Genomic DNA, 19,420 nt, shown 5'->3' on the forward strand with positions numbered 1-19,420 from the left:
TTCCTTCTGCCCTGAGAATATCGACAATGATTTATAAAGGTTAATATTATTCATGCTATATTTCTTGACGAATGTAAATATATATATATATATATATTTTTTTAGTTTTTATCTTAAATTATTTTAAGAATTATTATTCATTTATGTCTATTCTGTCTGTAAATTGAACAGATGCGAATAAACCAGCATTTGGCATCTTGAAACTCAACGTAAGGACTTTTACTTTGAAGTAACGGTTGCTGTTGACACCCCTGTTTCCCATAATTCACAGAGACGAACAAAAAGCTCCTGGTAGCTTCTTAAAACCATTAAGTCATAAATAACTCCGCAATAATTATCTTGAGACCTTTTTGAAACATATTTGTTATACTCCTGCGCTTTTCTAATTCACTGTCTCACATACTCAGCGTAAATGTATTATTGAGCTGTTGTAAGGTAAGGGATGGTAAATGGAAATGGTTCTGCACCTGCTAGCAGAATGATTTGAACCACTGCAATAACAGCCAGATGAAATCCAGTCCACATTTAATAATACATTATATCAAAACTTGGCAAATGTGATCAGTGTAATTGGAACCAATGGTTAGAACATCGTACATTACCAACCCAGTGGTGGAATCTTTTACTATTAAAACGCTTTAAAATTAATGCAACATCTTAGCAGTCGTGGATATTTGGTTTGTTAAGCAAATTTATTTTCAATGAAACATGCTGAACATCTGTGTAATATGCTATATATTATTGTAACATGCATATATTGTAATATAGAAGGTAGTAATATTGGTCTTTAAGTTGCATAGACATCCAAACTTGAAGATTAACAAATTCATAATATTTTAGACATTTAGAAATTTGCCTATGTATAAACTTATTTTAAAAAAAAGTGTCTACATAAGTTTTTCTTTAAGTAGTGCAAGTAGAAGATAAATAAATAAATTAAGTGATAACACTTAATAAAGTTTATCAGGTTACAGTATTTAATAGTCTACACTGTTTTATCATTTATAATTGTTAACATGAGTTAATAACAAATTCAACTGTTTATTAGTTCAGGTGAGCCCAGATCAGTTAAACAATATTTACAGATAAAACCATTGTTTTTTTGTGCTAATTAATGTTTATTACTAATACAACATTTTAATGTTAAATCATAGTTTAGATTGCATCCACAGCTGTAGCTATACTTTTGAAAATAGCATCCCTTTTCTCCATTCTTCTTTTCAGACATGCTTTATAATAATTGCTGTAATTGCTATTTCATGATGATCATCAGTATCTTCTTTGTGTTTAGGATGTGTTCTCATAGAGACCTACGAGGAGCATGTCACTGATCCTGTTTGCCTTTGTGGTCCGGGTCAGGGATGGACTCCCTCTCTCGGCCTCCACTGATTTCCTGCATAACAAGGAACTTCAGGAGAGAAAGCAACAGCTGAAAGTGATCTCAAAATCCCTGAGTTCATTACCAGAGAGAGGGACAGTCAAGGGCCATGAGCTCAACATTCAGTAAGTGCACTATTGTCGACAATAATGTCTCTTGGTGACTAAAGATCTGGGCAGGAAACCAAGAGTCTCCAGGTTCAAACCTGTGTTATATTGGAAGTCTTTGAGTACTGTTTGTTTGTTTGTTTGTTTGTTTTTAATAAATTAGTATGCTAAGTTACTGATATTTTTCATTATATTAAAATCTTAAAAATCAAAGGTCTTATCCTGAAATCAAAATTATTATTATTTTTTTTTACATAAGTTGTCCATACACTTTTAAAAATAAATGTTTCTTATTCGCATCGATGGTTCCATGAAGAAGCTTTAATATCTATTCCTGCATTCTTAAAATGAAAGATTCCAAAAGTGTGTTTTCATAGTGATACCATGGAAGAATCATTTTTGGTGCCCCAGAGAACCTTTCAGTAAACAGTTTATCAAAGATCGTGAACGTGAAGAACATTTTAATAATCGAAAGAACATTTTCAAGTATAAAGATCATTTGTCCAATGGCTTCATGGATATCAAAAAAGGGGGGTTCTTTTAAGAACTATTCACTAAAAAAACAAAGAATCAAAAAATGTTCTTCAGTGGCATTGCATGAAAAATCCAAAACCTTATGGAATTTTTATTTTTATGATTGTTTATGAATTTATTTTTAATAAGTCAAATTATAAAATTTGATTGCAATTTGTATTCATTTGTTTACTTTTTAAAGAGTAAGAATCGACTAACAGTGATCAATACTTTTGTTTAAAGTATTTATTAATTTTTGGTTAATGTTAGATCATAAATAATACAATCATCCACTGTTCATTCTAGCCCAGGTCAGTTAAATAATATAACCTTTGACAACTTTTGAAATCATGAGATGCATGAAAATAAAAGGAAGTCTTGCCATATCAGAATGATATAAGACCGATAAGAATGTCCCTGGTCTTGTTAACCTGTGTTCCTGAGTCCAAGATAAGCCAAGGAAGTTGGTGGCCGTCCTGTGAAATCATTTGTTAACTAATTGGTCTCTCTGTGTTGCAGCTTCCTCTCATCCGAGGGTGTGTCCTACATGACCGTATGTGCATGCAGTCTCCCTGCTGCCACGGCCTTCTGCTTCTTGGAAGACTTGCGCTGGGAATTCACAGCATGCTTTGACAACTCTGCAGTGGCCCTGGCAAGCAGGCCGTACCCATTTCTGGAGTTTGGTAGGATGACAAATAGAAGTGATTGGATTAAGCATTAGATGAGTTATTACTGTATGTCATGTCATTTATTTAGACTGTACTTAATCCACGAATAGGCAAAGTCGTTGAACTAATAAGCCGATCATGAGTTTGTCTGTTGTTTTTATTTCAGATGGTTCCATTCAAAAACTTCAGCAGCATTATAACAATAAAGGGGGTCCATCTCTGGAGGTCACCCTGGCCGAGGTTCAGGAAGACCTCAGGACCAGCCCCCCTCAGGTTCTCACCATGGAGGATGTGGCGTTCACCAACGGAGCAGCCAATGGGCATGTAGAACAAACAGCTGCATCAGGTGTGCTCCAGGAAAGAGTACAGTTTTTCCAGATGGTCTGCTTCTTAATTTGGATGTACATTTTTGATTTATTGCTCCTTGTTGATTTTGAAGGTCAAAGTCAGAGATTGGAACCAGTCTCAGCACCAGGGATCCTTTCTCTGATTCTTAACATCATGTGTGCTTCCCTCAACCTTATACGCGGTGTCCATCTTATTGAAAACACCTTCCAGGTATCACAAGATGTTAATTTGGGACAGAATGATCTTGATTAGGGATGTTATGGGAAATGAGTAATGGCCAAAATTAAAATTCTATACTACTATATTTTGTCTAATTAAATAAAACTTAAATGCCAAAAACCAATACTAAAAATATATTTTATCAGCTGATGCTCAATATGGTACAGAGTCAGGCAGACTTACCATGAAATCACTATTGATATTTCTATATTTCTCGGGATATGCAAATATAAATGTTCTTAATTGATCATTTATTGTATTAATTTGTCCCTAGCAGTTTATTTATAGCTTAGAGTATTATTTGATATGATTTTTTATTTTAATTTATGATATGACCATTGTTTACAGGACCATTATGATGGTTTTTGAAATGTGGTTCAAATTATTTTATTATAACTAACTAGGTAAATAAATGTCTTAATTATAATGACACTTTTTTTTTTTTTTTACAGGATGATTATGATGGTTTGTGGAATGTGGTGGCGTTTCTTTTTGCATTTCTCTGCTGTGTTTGCCAGGTACATCATATTACTACTCTGTATGTGGCATCAGCAATGATGCTCATGTAATATTTAATGTTTTAATTTATAGCAGGATAAAATACAGTACACCGTCTGAGCTGAGATCTCTATCTCTTTTCCATACAGTGTCATCTGTACTTGTTCCACACCTGCCAGAAGAAGCTGAAATCCTTTACTCTCCTGACTATTATCATTTTATGCAATGCTTTTCTCTTTGGTCTGAGGAACATCTGGCAGCTGGCCTTCCACATGTCCGTGGCCTGCCTCTCCACGCTGCTCACCCTCCAACGCAAACTGCTGGACAGAAACATGGACTGTGGAGTATGAGGACTTCATCTGGATGTGGACAACAGTAGGGTGAGAGACCAAAAAATGGACGAGACTCCGTGTGATGTAACGGCTCACGAAAACTCAGATTGGTTTTTGCTTTAGCTTTTGCTTTGATCTAATGTTATGATCAAGTGATTGTCTTGTCTCACATGGATAGTGAGTGCAATGGTTTTTCTACAGGGGTCTTCAATTCCGTTGATGCATATCAGAAATACATTTTTTAATGACAAATTGTGAATGTAACATGGATAAATTGAACCAATTTTGTTGGTTTAGAAGTTAATAACACTGGGTTTAAGTTCATTTTATTTTATTTATTTGCTGCAAAATTTGTTGTTTAAGCTAATTTAAAATGGTGATCTTTGTTTACTTTTCTGTATGAAGGTTTTTGTTGTGTCGGTTTAATTGTTATAAAGCTGTAAATGCACATAAATTGCATATAACTGAATGAAAGTGGGTAGAAATGGTATTAACTTTGGGTAATTGATGGTCATGTCTAAATATCAGACATTTTAGATTAAGATTATTTTGGGCTGTGTCGGTTAGTAAGTAATGGTCTACTTCACAATACCTTAATTTTTTTTTTTGCATTATATTAGTACTATATTTGTATACAAAGCACATTCGGGTCTTTCAACTAGTCTTATGCCATTTTTTCCACACAAGATAATTTTGTCTAGCCTATCTTTCCATAATACTCATCCCAAAGAATATAAATGAGAAATGATCAAAATACAACATTCATGTATCAAGTAGGTAAGATGTAGAGGTGCTAAAGAATTGCAGGAAGTTGCATTTGTTGATCTCCACATCCATTTTCTTAACAATTATTATTATTTTATTTTTTTTGTCAGCATACATCAATGATGATTTACACAGCTTAGTTTACATATTAATGTAATTAATTTGCTCTATTCTTCTTAATGAAATCAAGCCAAAAACCACTAGTTTATTTTGCAGCAGACAGTATTATAATAGGTTTGAGTAAACTTAAGATTAAGTTCAGTTTGTTTACATTAATCTTTCATTAGTTCAGTGTTTTTAAAATAATAAGGAAGCATTGTATCGTGTTATACTGACACATTGCATTTTTTATACCGTATTTTCCGGAGTATAAGTTGCACTTTTATCATAGTTTGGCTGGTCCTGCGACTTACAGTCAGGTACGACTTATTTATCAAAATTAATTTGACATGAACCAAGAGAAATGAACCAAGAGAAAACATTACCGTCTACAGCCGCGAGAGGGCGCTCTATGCTGCTTAGTGCTCCTGTAGCCTACACTGAAAACATAGAGCGCCCTCTCTCGGCTGTAGATGGTAATGTTTTCTCTTGGTTCTTGGTTCTAAATAAATGTTACTTATATGTTTTTTTTTCCTCGTCATGACGTATTTTTGGACTGATGCGACTTATACTTAGGTGCGATTTATAGTCCGAAAAATATGGTAGTTTTTTTGCAAATGTCATGCTATTCAAGAAGTCAGCATGGTAAAATCCATTTAAGTTAATCTGTAATAGTTTTTAGGCAAGTAATAAGCATAGATATAAATGTGAAGTATATTTCTGAATTTTTAAAAGCAAGCTGTTCTTCTAAATGGTTAGCGAAGAGTTGGCAAAAATGTCATTATGCTGTGTTGTAGCAGCAGCTTGCATGTTAAGTTTTTGTCTAGGACCGTGGTTTTCAACCTGTGGGGCCCCCTAGTGGGTCGCGATGGTATTGCATCTGGGCCGCCAATTACCATTCAAGATTATTATTCGTCACATACACAATTATATATATATACAGTACAGACCAAAAGTTTGGAAACATTACTATTTTTAATGTTTTTGAAAGAAGTTTCTTCTGCTCATCAAGCCTGCATTTATTTGATCAAAAATACAGAAAAAAACAGTAATATTGTGAAATATTATTACAACTTAAAATAATATATTTAAAAAAAATAATTTATTCCTGTGATGCAAAGCTGAATTTTCAGCATCATTACTCCAGCCTTCAGTGTCACATGTAACATCCAGTCTATCACATGATCATTTAGAAATCATTCTAATATTCTGATTTATTATGAGTGTTGGAAACAGTTCTGCTGTCTAATATATTTAATGAATAAAAGGTTAAAAAGAACTGCATTTATTAAAAATAAAAATAAATTCTAATAATATATATTCTAATAATATATTTTCTTTACTATCACTTTTTATCAATTTAACACATCCTTGCTGAATAAAAGTATTGATTTTAGTTAAAAAAAAAGAAAGAAAAAAAATTACTGACCCCAAATTACTGACCAGTAGTGTATATTTTTATTACAAAATATTTATATTTTAAAAACATAGCTTCTTTTTTTATTTTTATTATTTTTTATTTTACTTTTTATTCATCAAAGTATCCTAAAAATTTATCACATGTTCTGAAAAAATATTAAGCAGCAGAACTGTTTCCAACTTTGATAATGAATCATCATATTAGAATGATTTCTTAAGGATCATGTGATAATGATCCTAAAAATTCAACTTTGCATCACAGAAATAAATGATAATTTAAAGTATAATAAATGTAAAAACAATTATTTTAAATTGTAATAATATATCACAATATTAATTTTTTTTCTGTATTTTTGATCAAATAAATGCAGGCTTGATTAGCAGAAGAAACTTCTTTCAAAAACATTAAAAATAGTAATGTTTCCAAACTTTTGGTCTGTACTGTATGTATATATATATATATATATATATATATACAGTCGTGGCCAAAAGTTTTGAGAATTACATAAATATTAGTTTTCAAAAGGTTTGCTGCTAAACTGCTTTTAGATCTTTGTTTCAGTTGTTTCTGTGATGTACTGAAATATAATTACAAGCACTTCATACATTTCAAAGGCTTTTATCGACAATTACATGACATTTATGCAAAGAGTCAGTATTTGCAGTGTTGGCCCTTCTTTTTCAGGACCTCTGCAATTCGACTGGGCATCCTCTCAATCAACTTCTGGGCCAAATCCTGACTGATAGCAACCCATTCTTTCATAATCACTTCTTGGAGTTTGTCAGAATTAGTGGGTTTTTGTTTGTCCACCCGCCTCTTGAGGATTGACCACAAGTTCTTAATGGGATTAAGATCTGGGGAGTTTCCAGGCCATGGACCCAAAATTTCGACATTCTGGTCCCCGAGCCACTTAGTTATCACTTTTGCCTTATGGCACGGTGCTCCATCGTGCTGGAAAATGCATTGTTCTTCACCAAACTGTTGTTGGATTGTTGGAAGAAGTTGCTGTTGGAGGGTGTTTTGGTACCATTCTTTATTCATGGCTGTGTTTTTGGGCAGAATTGTGAGTGAGCCCACTCCCTTGGATGAGAAGCAACCCCACACATGAATGGTGTCAGGATGCTTTACTGTTGGCATGACACAGGACTGATGGTAGCGCTCACCTTTTCTTCTCCGGACAAGCCTTTTTCCAGATGCCCCAAACAATTCATCGGAGCTTCATCGGAGAATATGACTTTGCCCCAGTCCTCAGCAGTCCATTCACTATACTTTCTGCAGAAGATCAATCTGTCCCTGATGTTTTTTTTGGAGAGAAGTGGCTTCTTTGCTGCCCTTCTTGACACCAGGCCATCTTCCAAAAGTCTTGGCCTCACTGTGCGTGCAGATGCGCTCACACCCGCCTGCTGCCATTCCTGAGCAAGCTCTGCACTGGTGGCACTCCGATCCTGCAGCTGAATCCTCTTTAGGAGACGATCCTGGTGCTTGCTGGACTTTCTTGGACGACCTGAAGCATTCTTTACAAGAATTGAACCTCTTTCCTTGAAGTTTTTGATGATCCTATAAATTGTTGATTTAGGTGCAATCTTAGTAGCCACAATATCCTTGCCTGTGAAGCCATTTTTATGCAACGCAATGATGGCTGCACGCGTTTCTTTGCAGGTCACCATGGTTAACAATGGAAGAACAATGATTTCAAGCATCACCCTCCTTTTAGCATGTCAAGTCTGCCATTCTAACCCAATCAGCCTAACATAATGATCTCCAGCCTTGTGCTCGTCAACATTCTCACCTGAGTTAACAAGACGATTACTGAAATGATCTCAGCAGGTCCTTTAATGACAGCAATGAAATGCAGTGGAAAGGTTTTTTTGGGATTGAGTTAATTTTCATGGCAAAGAAGGACTATGCAATTCATCTGATCACTCTTCATAACATTCTGGAGTAAATGCAAATTGCTATCATAAAAACTTAAGCAGCAACTTTTCCAGTTTCCAATATTTATGTAATTCTCAAAACTTTTGGCCACGACTGTATATAAAATACACATATAGCTATTTTAAATATACATATAGCTATGAAAGAATGAAATAAAACTAAACAATAAAAATATAAGAATAAAATATAAAAAGACGTATACTGTAGAATTAAATATAGAAAGGAAAATAATGTGCATGAAAGTACATTGTAGTCTTAAATATTAAGATACACAGGGATGTACAAAAGGCAATGTGCATATGTGCATTATACTGTAGTCTTAAATGTTAAGATACACAGGAATGTACAAGAGGCAAATGTGCTACGGAACATTTAGAACATACAGGCTACGAAAGCGCTTACCAGATGGCAGCAAAGTGAAAAGATGGTCACTGGGGTGGATGGAGTCCTGGATGATTTTAACAGCTCTGCTTTTGCAGCGTTTGAGGTAGATGTCCTGCAGAGAGGGGAGAGCAGACCCCCAGAGATGCGCTCAGCTAAGTGCACAACTCTCTGCAGGGCTTTGCAGTCTTGACTGGAGCTGTTCCTATACCACACTGAGATACACTGAGTCAATACACTATTGTCATTATGCTATTAAAAGAAATAATAATATTGTTAATATATGTAAAAATGTCTAAGTCATAACTTAATTTCATCATTTCATATATTTAATTAAATAAGAAAAAAATATATTAAATTGTTTACTATTCGAGCTCGCTGATTGGTTTAAGAATAAACCGCCAATTTATCTTATATATTTTTGCTGCATACAGAACAACAGCGGTTGGCCAAGCGCTGCCAGCCCGAGTTATATTCTGTTCATTGACAGTTCATTCAATGAAGACAGTTAACAATCTAGCTTCTGAGTAAGTTATTAAGCCAACAATAGCGGGGTCAGTTTTTTTTTGCAGTGGGCCGCGCAAACATATGTGTTTAGTTGTGTGGGCCGCGAGTTGAAAAAGGTTGGGAACCACTGGTCTAGGATATTATTTAGTGCTGTGGTAAAGCTACAGTATGTTCATGTCAATGCCTTATTACACAATATGATTACAGATAGTTAAACAGAGGAGTGAGAATGTATGTATTATCATTTTAAAGCATGTGAAAACGGCAGCCAATGTTGTAATGATAGTAACGTAAGGGCTCTGTTTCTAGTGACTGATTTCTAGGCTTTCTTCCCAGGATAGCTTGACAAAATAAAGCAACATGTTCTGATTTGTAATCATGGTTTCTTAACCATTTTAACAAGGGTTGCTGAGGTCAGAGTGGTGCCCTTAGCCTTTTAAACTTGTACATATTTACTCACTCCTCGTATAATACATGGAATTCTGTGTTTGCTGAATCTATGAGATATGTATTTTTATAATGATAGTTTTTCATGTGGTAGATAAATGTTTAGTGACTCAAATGAGAGAACCTTTATTTAAATGGATTTTATCTCTTGCATTTGTGACCCATGTTTTTTAAATCCTGTGTCAGTGAACTGTATTTGGTGCTGGAGGTTATTACTTATATTCTGCTTAGTAATAGTGAAAGCTTGAAACCAATATTGTCTTAAATCAACCTACATTTGATTCAGATGATGCATGTATTTAAAAGTTTTTAATCAAGGCAATTTTGTCTTTAACAAGTGATTCTGTTTAATGGATGGACAGGGTTTTTTTTTTTAATTCAATTTAAATTGGTTTTGTTTCACAGAAGTCGGACTTCTCTTTTAGCTTTAACCAGTGAACCTCCTGCAACCAAGAAAGAGACTTTTAAATAGTGAGCAGTGATGTGAGCATTATTCTCTGGAAGCCTGTTTCTGCCACAAAAGAAAAGGAAAAGTTTACTGAGTTTTTAATCCAATAATACTGATTTCAGTCATTAATTTCAGAATAATCTTAGAAATCTCTAAGAATACTGAGAAATTCTACAAAAGAGTCGAATTTGCAACTCCAATTTTTTTTTTCTGCCACGGAATAGAAAATAAAAAAGGTAACTGTAACTTTAAATCTCAATTGACACTTGTTTCTCAGAATTATTAGTTAAACTCGCAATGCTGGGAAATCTGAGAAAATATGAAGATTTACAAAATTAATAAATGTAATCCTGTGGTGGAAACAAGCTTCAATATAATTCCCTTGTTGCAACTTGTTTGTTGCTAATACAGATTCAGACATTTAATAAATCAACAGCTGAACAGAAGAACTGTGTGTTTTATTTGATTGTTGGGCTAAAATATTTGTGTCATCATTTTTCCTGTTTGAAGCTGTGAATGTTTATAGTTTTTCCTAATAGATCAGAATAAGAACCTTTACTAGCTGACTCAAAAATGTTTTGGAAAATAAGCCTGAATATCCTGAGAGGTTTCAAAAACTCATGTTGACTGAAATTTTATACCACTTGGATGAAGCTGAAAAGTGAAACAACTTGTTAGAAGGTCTCATGAATACATTATATGTTGCTTTGGAGCCTATACTAAAGTTGAATCAGTGCAAAATGATGAAAGATTCAACAGATGTTCTAAATGGCTCAATGCTTTTAAAGTCAAGTTTTCTTCTTGTCTGTACTGTATTTTTCTAACAATTTCATCTATTTTCAATTCAAATATAAATGCTATTTCAATTTAAAATTGACAGAAAATTCTGCTATTTTACTTCAAAACGGACAGAATTCTCACTCAGTTATAGAGACTTTGCACATTTAATAGGTTTCAAAGCAATTGTAGTATAGCTTTAAAAAATAAAAATCAACTGCATGAAGAACCAGTTATTTGATATATTTTCTCAAGCAACAGTTCTACAATTAGCTCATATGTTTTAGTATTATCAGCTTATTAGGCTTTTCTTACAACCACAAAGGTTCTATTTAATTTCTTTGTGTAGTCCTTTTTTTTTTTTTATAATGGTTCATGTGTGGTATATCAGATGGTGTTTGTAAGATTGTACTATATGTATAAGAACATTGGGTGGCAGTATATAACTAGTTTATTATAGACTAAAGTCACTGTGGACATTTCATGACTGTAGTTACATACAGGTTTACTTATACATTTACTGGAGGTCAGATCTTCCTTTGGGTTACCTAGTATCACTATACTGATTAAAATAAACTTTTTTGTGTGTCTTCAACTGAAATATGACATGTTGTGTGTAAATAAGCAGTAATGCTGATCAAGGTCAATGGTAGGTCACAGAGTATAATGCTGGTGGAAAAAAGCAAGATGGGTGCCAGTATTACGCACCTAGTGTTGCTGTCTCTTGCTTGGCAACACTGCACTGAAATCCTGGAAGTATATAGTCACCTTCGGTCCAACAGATTATAGCAGAGGTTTGACCCAGATCACTCCACTGCACTGATCCATTTCATTTTTGTTTTAGGCAAGCATGAGAGGATCAGTCACAGAGCTCTGCTTCTCCTGTTGGCACTCACCAGTTCGATTTGCAAGCATAACCATCATCTTTTATTTCCTGAGAAAAGTGAGGTGTCTACAGAGCATAAGATCACAACTGCGATATTGCTTCTGGTTATACGGAATAATGTATATTTTAGATGCAACATTGTGAGCGGATTTGTCTCTACCAATAAAAATACCTCATTCAAATGATGAATCAGTGTTTTTGAGGGGGTGGCTTGAATGAATGATTCAGTTACTCAGTTGTTTTGTTCCTGAATCAGGGTTTTTAAATGAATCGCTTGAGTGAATTGATTTACTAACTGAAGGAACCAGTGTCTTTGAATGAATCGTTTGAGCAAACTGGGCAATAGCTGCTTCGAAAATCACATACTCTCTGAGAAGGTAGTTATTAAGCACTTCCTTTGCAATCCGTATTTGGAACGACTTGCTTCTTAAGAGTCATTTGTTGCCATCTACTAGCATAATGATGTAATAAAAAATCCACACCACTACTACATAGAATAAAATCTAAATAATACTTCAGTTGTGACAGCGACACAAAGATAACGGTAACGATAAATAATATATATTAGTGCCCATATCATCGGAAATTATCGAGTGTACCATGATTTACATGCAGAGGAACAAACATGCATATGCAGGCTCAGAAAGCTCTCGGATTTCAATTAAAAATATCTTTATTTGTGTTCCTAAGATGAACAATGGTATTATGGGTTTGGAACAACATGAGAGTAATTAATGACAGAATTTTTTTATTTATTTTTTGGTAAACTATCACTTAAACTGTTACAGTACTCAGTGTAAACAGCCCTTAGCTGCTGTATAATAAGGAACATGTTTTTCTCAGAAATTATGAAGAAATTCAAGTTTGCAGTCTTTCTCCAGTCATGCCTTCCTTTTTTTTTTCTCTTAAAGTTAAACGTTTACTTGGACCCTTCAGAATGTCTTAACAAATTTGTGATTAACAGTATCTGTTAACATTCTTTCTGAATGATAAACACAGATGTTGAAACTAAAAGATTAAGATATCTTTATTATCGGACATAAATCATTAATCAGATTAAAGGGAAGTTTGCTGAGATAGTGGATTCATGCAAGGAGAATTTCTCTCAATTTTTATTTATTTTTTGCTTGCAGTGCACTATAAATTGCTTTGTGCTGCACCCGTACCACAGTATATTCAATATGAGAAAACAATTTAGTTGGAACTTTGACTATGGTGAAGTTGCAATCAAGGGTTTGATGTTCAAATTCAGAATCTGAGGATGTTATTTGTGACCTCTTTTTATGACTTTCTCCCCCCCGTGAAGCACATGCACATGCATTACAATCAAACTTGTGAACAAAGTTCATTCGGGCACATATACACCAATCTAAAAAAGGAAATGGATTTTTCATAGGTTAAAATGTGTATCCGAGTGTCTGTCAATACAGTTTCCACACCTGACTCGTCTATGTATAATGCATTTGTACTGGAAATGCACTTGACACCGCTCTCAGCTGGACTCTGTTCTAGTGTTGAATTGAGTAGGATTTTCACCAAATATGTTTCTAATAATTGCTTTCCAACAATGCTTGGTGACTCAAAGTCAATTGCTGTCATACAGGCCAGATGATTTGAGTTGGAAGCCTGTGCAGCGAAACAAAGGAACCACAGGAACCGTGTCCGGTACTGTACCATCTCCATCCTTTTTACAATAATCTTTGTCCTGATAAATCACTGTTCTCACAGTAAAAATGAGACACTCCAGAGACCTTTTGTTCTGTTTCAAACATGAGATGGAAACACTGTTAACTGAGAAAGATCTTTGGCTGCATTGTGAATATCAGATCAATATGTAATCAGGTTGCTGCTGTTGTATGTTATATTGCATTGAAGATTTATTATGTGGGTAGATATTTAATAAAGCTGTTTTACATGGTTTTAGCACCTATTCTATTTGAAAGACAGTGATTTACTGAATATTAATCATTTCAAAAATAACATTAAGGGGATAGTTCAGCCAAAAGTGAAACTTCTGTCATACTCAACTTTATGTCATTCCAGACCTGCATGACTTTCTTTTTGTGTTGGATACTGTACAAAAGACATACTTTATTGTCTCCTTTTGTCTATAATACAATGAAAGTGAATGATCACGGTCATTCGGACAAATTTTCTTTAGAAAATAAGAAAGTCATACCTGTTTGATCAACATGAGGTTGAGTAAATTGTGACAATTTCATCATCTCTTTATTAGTTAAGTGCAAAATAAAATGGGTAAAAATCCTGTGAAAAACAGTTTTTTCCAGTGTGTGTTTAGAAAATGATACTCCACAAACAACAGTGTTACCCACTGTACTCTAACATACCATAAATATTTTATACCTCCCATTACCAATAGAATTCTTCAGGGACATTGTATTTCGCCCTGCACATTCACTCGAGGTTGCTTTTTGTTCAACCATATACAGTCTCAGACCACACTGCATATCTGAGATTCAAAATCTAATCTACATTACTGTTCAAAAGTAAGAATTATTTTTTTTTAATTAAATGAATACTTTGATTCAGCAAGAATGCAGTACTGTAAAGTACTATTTATTTAAAATTATTCAAAGTATCCTGAAAAATGTATATTTTTCTTTTTGCAAAAATGTGAAGCAGCACAACAGTTTTCAACACTGATAATATTAAGAAATATTTATTGAGCAACTAATCAGCATATTAGAAGGATTCCTGAAGGATCATGTAACACTGAAGACTCGAGTAATGATGCAATTCTGCATTGCATCACAGAAATAAATAAATATATTAAAATAAAGTTAATTTAATTGCAATGTTTCACTGTATTACTGTTTTTACTGTATTTTTGATCAGATAAATGTACCCATTACTGACTAGAGAAACTGGAATTTAATTTATTAAATTATAAACATTTTGGATTTAGAAAATGTAAAACAAAGTCATGTCATAGCATAAAATGAATAATTTGCACGATATCTAAGTCACTATTAAAATAACAAAATTGTGACATTGATCCTAAAAAGGTTAGATGCTCTTGCCTTCCAAGTTCTTTCCAAGCTCAAGGGGTACTACCATTAAAACCAAAATGGTAGTAAAAATGAATATGAGTTTTTTTTATTTGGTGGAAAATTTTTGTAGAACTTTTCACTATAATCATCATGCTTAACTTGTAATGACTTTAATGACTTAAATAATTTTCCTTAGAAAATTAGAAAATCCTTAGAAAATCTGATTTTACAGCATACATTCTTGGTGATGTTTGGTTTTCAGAGAAATGATGAAAATCAGTCATTTACTATTCTATTTTATGTTCAACTTTGAATTATGCCTTTAAACTTAATTTTTTTGCCACTAAATGAGTTTCTTAAATATAAGTCACACACCCACGCCACATAGGGCAGATAAGAGCTGTAGAAACTAATTTATGGACACTACTGACTAATTTATCTAGTGGATGTTATAGAAGCCTTAATCCTCCTCAAATAAAACTGCAGTTACATAAGGTTTTGAGAAATTCAGATTAAAATATAGATAGTACTAAGAATATAAAATATTAAAATGATCATATAATATCAATATTATAAGATATGAATAAATATTAAATATTTACCCCACTACTATTCAATTAATAAGTTACACAGACTGGACTTCAGCTAGGAATAAATACTCTGTATATGTGCAAGAACATTGGCTTATTAAATTTAACACTGAGACTGGGGATCAAAACCTTTCATCAAAGTTGTCCTAAAACCAAAACAATACCCGTTCTAGTCTTAGGACAACTTTGATTAACCTTTTTGTTCCTCTTGAAATGTTGACTACTGTATTTTTACAAACGTTTTTAACAAGTTTTTGAAATCTGTCACCATTTGACTTGAAATCATAGCCTCAAATGAAATCGATTTCAATGTGACAAACGTTCCTATCAGTACCACAATGGTATTAAACCCTTCATTAAAGAACAAACACAAATGAACAGAGAAGTCCTGTTAAGAGAGTTTTCTCTGTAATGCTTTACCACCTAAATCTGAAATGAACACTTAAAAGCAAACCTTTAAGCACAGGAGATCGTTTTTATAGGCATTTGAAGCCATTGGCTTAATACAGTCGTACTGAATGAAGAAAGAAACACTGTTTGTAATTAGAAATGGAGATTAAGCTGTGCGATTTTTATCAAAGACTTCAAACGGGTCTTTTAGAGTTAAGTATGTTTATGAATCTTACTCTGTTTAATTCCAAGCGATTGCTTGCTGGTTATCTGAAGCTGTACTTTGCAGCTCTGTGCAGTTAACTCTCAAGCATAACATGAGTAGCTAATAACAATAAGATATAGAAGATACAGAGTTTGCTGAAATATTAGTGTTATTTAAATATGATAAACTAAAATCAATGACTGGGACAGAGATCAAACGTTTTAGTGAGAGTGCCATTTACATTTGCATATAGCTAGGCATTGCTAGCAGTACAGAACAGCCAAATTCTCCTCCTAATTCAGAAAGTGTTGTGAATAAATCTATATGTTTTGCTTCCTCGGAGCATGGTAAAAAAGTCAACGCTCGATAAGCACCGTCTCTGTTTGATGTTAGAGGTCTACTCCATTCATGTGTGAAATTCTCCACCTCTGGAAAAATCAAACACATAAACCCATTAAAACTTGTGCGAGTTGCCACAGGGTGAGTCCGCACCACTGAGAGCACGTCTTCTCTCCCTTGGACTTTGGAGGAAAGGTCATGCCATCCTTAAAGTGAAGGAAAACATGAATTATTTCACATCTGGCACTTAGCTTGATTCTGTCCACTCATTCACTCATCTCATAATGACTCGCCCATTTGAATCTGGCTTGGATCAAATCTAAATGGTCTTATGCTCAAAGCATTTTAAGGGCTGCCATTAGGAAAATAAATGAAATTATGAATAAATAAAAATTGTGTTTCAGTGTGAAAACCTGTTTTCAGGAACAAAACTAGGACTAGGGGGCCTTCAAAGGTTGAGAACCACTGATTTACATAATGCTTAAAGGACAGTCATCAAAAATGTACTTAAGACATATCATTGCAAACCATCAGCACCCTGCTGAGCCCTAGTTTGAAAACTTTTGACGGTATATAACACACTGAATGTTGATTTAAATTTCTACATAATTGTGTCACTCGCACAGAACATCTCATGGTGCTTTAGCCATCCAATCTGGCTTCACTTAAAAGGCTTTAAAATTAATTTTGGCACCAAAAGCAATTGTAACGAGGATAATTGCATGCATTGTAGCTTTTCCGCAGTTGATATGGGTAAATGTGTTGGACATCCAGGGAAGAGCTGGCAAAACATCTGGAAAAAACAATCAAAGCCTCACACACAATTATAATGACATGTACACATCTGCCAACATGTACAAATACCTGTTTACTGTGTTATGAATCTCATCAAATCAATTCATTTAAAACAATAAGCTGAACAATATGTAACAAACGCTGGTTATGATTCAGATTCCTTCACATATAATGCAGATCTGTATGACTCATCTTTCTTTTCACCCAAACCATGAATAAACTTAAATTAAATTTCACTTTCAAATGTGTGTGGACTGGAACCTCAACCTTGGCTTTGAATAGCAAAACATTGATGTGAAATCCCAAGAAGTCTTTGTGTGAGTGAATGGCTGAGGGACAGTGCCAGCATAACGCATATATGAATCCAATATTTTCTTGACAGTCCTACACCGTTCAATGGTTTCTTAGGTCTGAAAGAAGGCTCTGAGGCTTATAATTGGTCTAACACACAATTTACAACCAAGACAAATTTTAGAGCCCATGTTCACAGGTTAAATAGCAGCAGAGTCAAACACCTGAGGATATTATACACAAATCTATGGCTGCCCATAGTGTACAACACAATGAAAACATAATGGAAAAAAAGTTGCAACACAACAGAAACAAGCCACAACACAACGAAATTAGCAGAACAAAATGGAAACGACTGGCGACACAAGGGAAACAAGCCATAACACAATGACATTGGCAGGATACAACTGGTAATATGCATTGTGTTGTAGTGATTTTTATGTGCTGTGGCTATTTTCGTGTGTTGTGCACTACTGGGCCACCATAAGAATCAGCAAGCTGTACAGTTGTACTAGAATGTAGAATGGAAAAACAACTCATTGGTCTCTAGGCATGTTTTTTTAAAAGTTGAACAGCGACATAAAACAGTGCCTTTTAAGATGTGGTACAATGGCCTATACATAAATGCATGTTTTCATATAAAAATGATCTAAGTAAAAGGCAGAAGAAAGAAAGAACATGTTCATTCACTCGAGATTCATCATTCAACCTATTACGCAAATGCGCATACGTGAGACGCTGATAAAGCAACGAAACACGAAACAATTGTCAGAGGCATTTTTATAAACAAAAAGTAGATTGCAACAGAAAGCAAGGCGTTTGTTCAATGCATACTTGCCTTTAAAATGTGAAACACAACGCTGTGGAATGAAAGCGTTTTTAAAAATACAATATATTGTACTAAAAAATCTTAAGAACCCGCCATGCATGCACGAGATGCTAAAGAAGCAGCAAAACTAGTCTCAGCCTCAGACGTCATGCCCACGGACCGTTGGCTAAACGTCTGATGCATATGGTACACAAAAGTGGAAACACTTCAGAAATGTCGAAGTCGTTATCGGATTGGTTAAATTCTACAGGATTTCTGCGAGATGTGCGTGTCACTTTCTTTAACGTTCCGCCTGGAAACAAAGATACTGTGGCGCCAAACAAACCCCCTCACCAAAAGTGGAAAGCCGTCGTGTTTACAACTGTGACGAACAGCGCTTATCAGGATCAACGAAAGCTGGATTTATTAAAAGTATGTAAAATATTTAAAATTTGCAGCATAGAATCTTTAAAATACGTCAGAGAGTTTTACACATTGGTCTGTTATTGTGGCTACATTTCCACGCCACGAAAAGTGACGGGGAAAAAAATGAACTGTGATTGGTTGTTGGACATGTCAGTCAAACGGCCTCATGGGCGGGCCTTGGCCAATGAAAGCTGCCATGAATTCCAGACTTTCAGCCTAGATGTCCGTCTAGTGTGCGTGTAGCAAACGATTAAAAAAATTATTTGATTTTCCAATAAAGTTTAAGATGCCGGTTTGTCATAATAATATCCCAGGGATCACTGTGTGCCATTTCAGGTGTGTGCGTGTAGTACTGCATCTTATCAACACCAGTGGAGTCTGAGGTAAGTCAAGCTTTTTCTGATTTGATACTGTTTCACAGGTCAAGCTCCAGTCATGGTTCTCAATCACGCCTGCGAGGGTTAAATCACTGGCTCAAAACTGAAAGGATAGCAAATTACCAGATCAAGTTCTTTCATATACCACGTCATGCTTTGCTGAATGGTAACCACTAGATTTCACAAAGAGGGCATCCAGGAGGGGCCATTTCTTTCAATATCAGGTTGAACCAGCAATACAATGGCACAGATTTGCTAGCTATTCTTAAAGCAGGTTTGGTCCAGCTCAACCCTTACGAAAGGAAAATATATTTACCAATATATTTCTTAAAATATATTGTGATATATTGTAATATATTATTTTCCCTTTTTATTTTCTAATATATTATATATTTGAATACATTTAATAATATATTGATGATACATATATTATATGATATAATTGCAAAATATACAAATG

At 34.4% G+C, this 19,420-nt stretch overlaps 2 protein-coding genes across 2 annotated transcripts in view; one reads left to right on the top strand and one right to left on the bottom strand.

Moving 5' to 3' along the window:
• Positions 1 to 19,420, bottom strand: part of nktr (natural killer cell triggering receptor) — a 150,688-nt gene that overhangs the window by 16,010 nt on the left and 115,258 nt on the right. The gene's annotated exons all lie outside the window — the stretch shown is intronic.
• sec22c (SEC22 homolog C, vesicle trafficking protein) lies at positions 265 to 4,584 on the top strand. Its single transcript, XM_059524125.1, has 7 exons — positions 265 to 435; positions 1,292 to 1,503; positions 2,518 to 2,681; positions 2,833 to 3,012; positions 3,106 to 3,224; positions 3,686 to 3,751; positions 3,881 to 4,584. The coding sequence occupies exons 2-7, from the start codon at positions 1,322 to 1,324 to the stop codon at positions 4,079 to 4,081; spliced, it is 912 nt and encodes a 303-aa protein (XP_059380108.1). The 5' UTR covers positions 265 to 435; positions 1,292 to 1,321; the 3' UTR covers positions 4,082 to 4,584.

Source organism: Carassius carassius, chromosome 35 (assembly GCF_963082965.1).
Source record: "Carassius carassius chromosome 35, fCarCar2.1, whole genome shotgun sequence".
Classification (NCBI taxonomy): domain Eukaryota; kingdom Metazoa; phylum Chordata; class Actinopteri; order Cypriniformes; family Cyprinidae; genus Carassius; species Carassius carassius.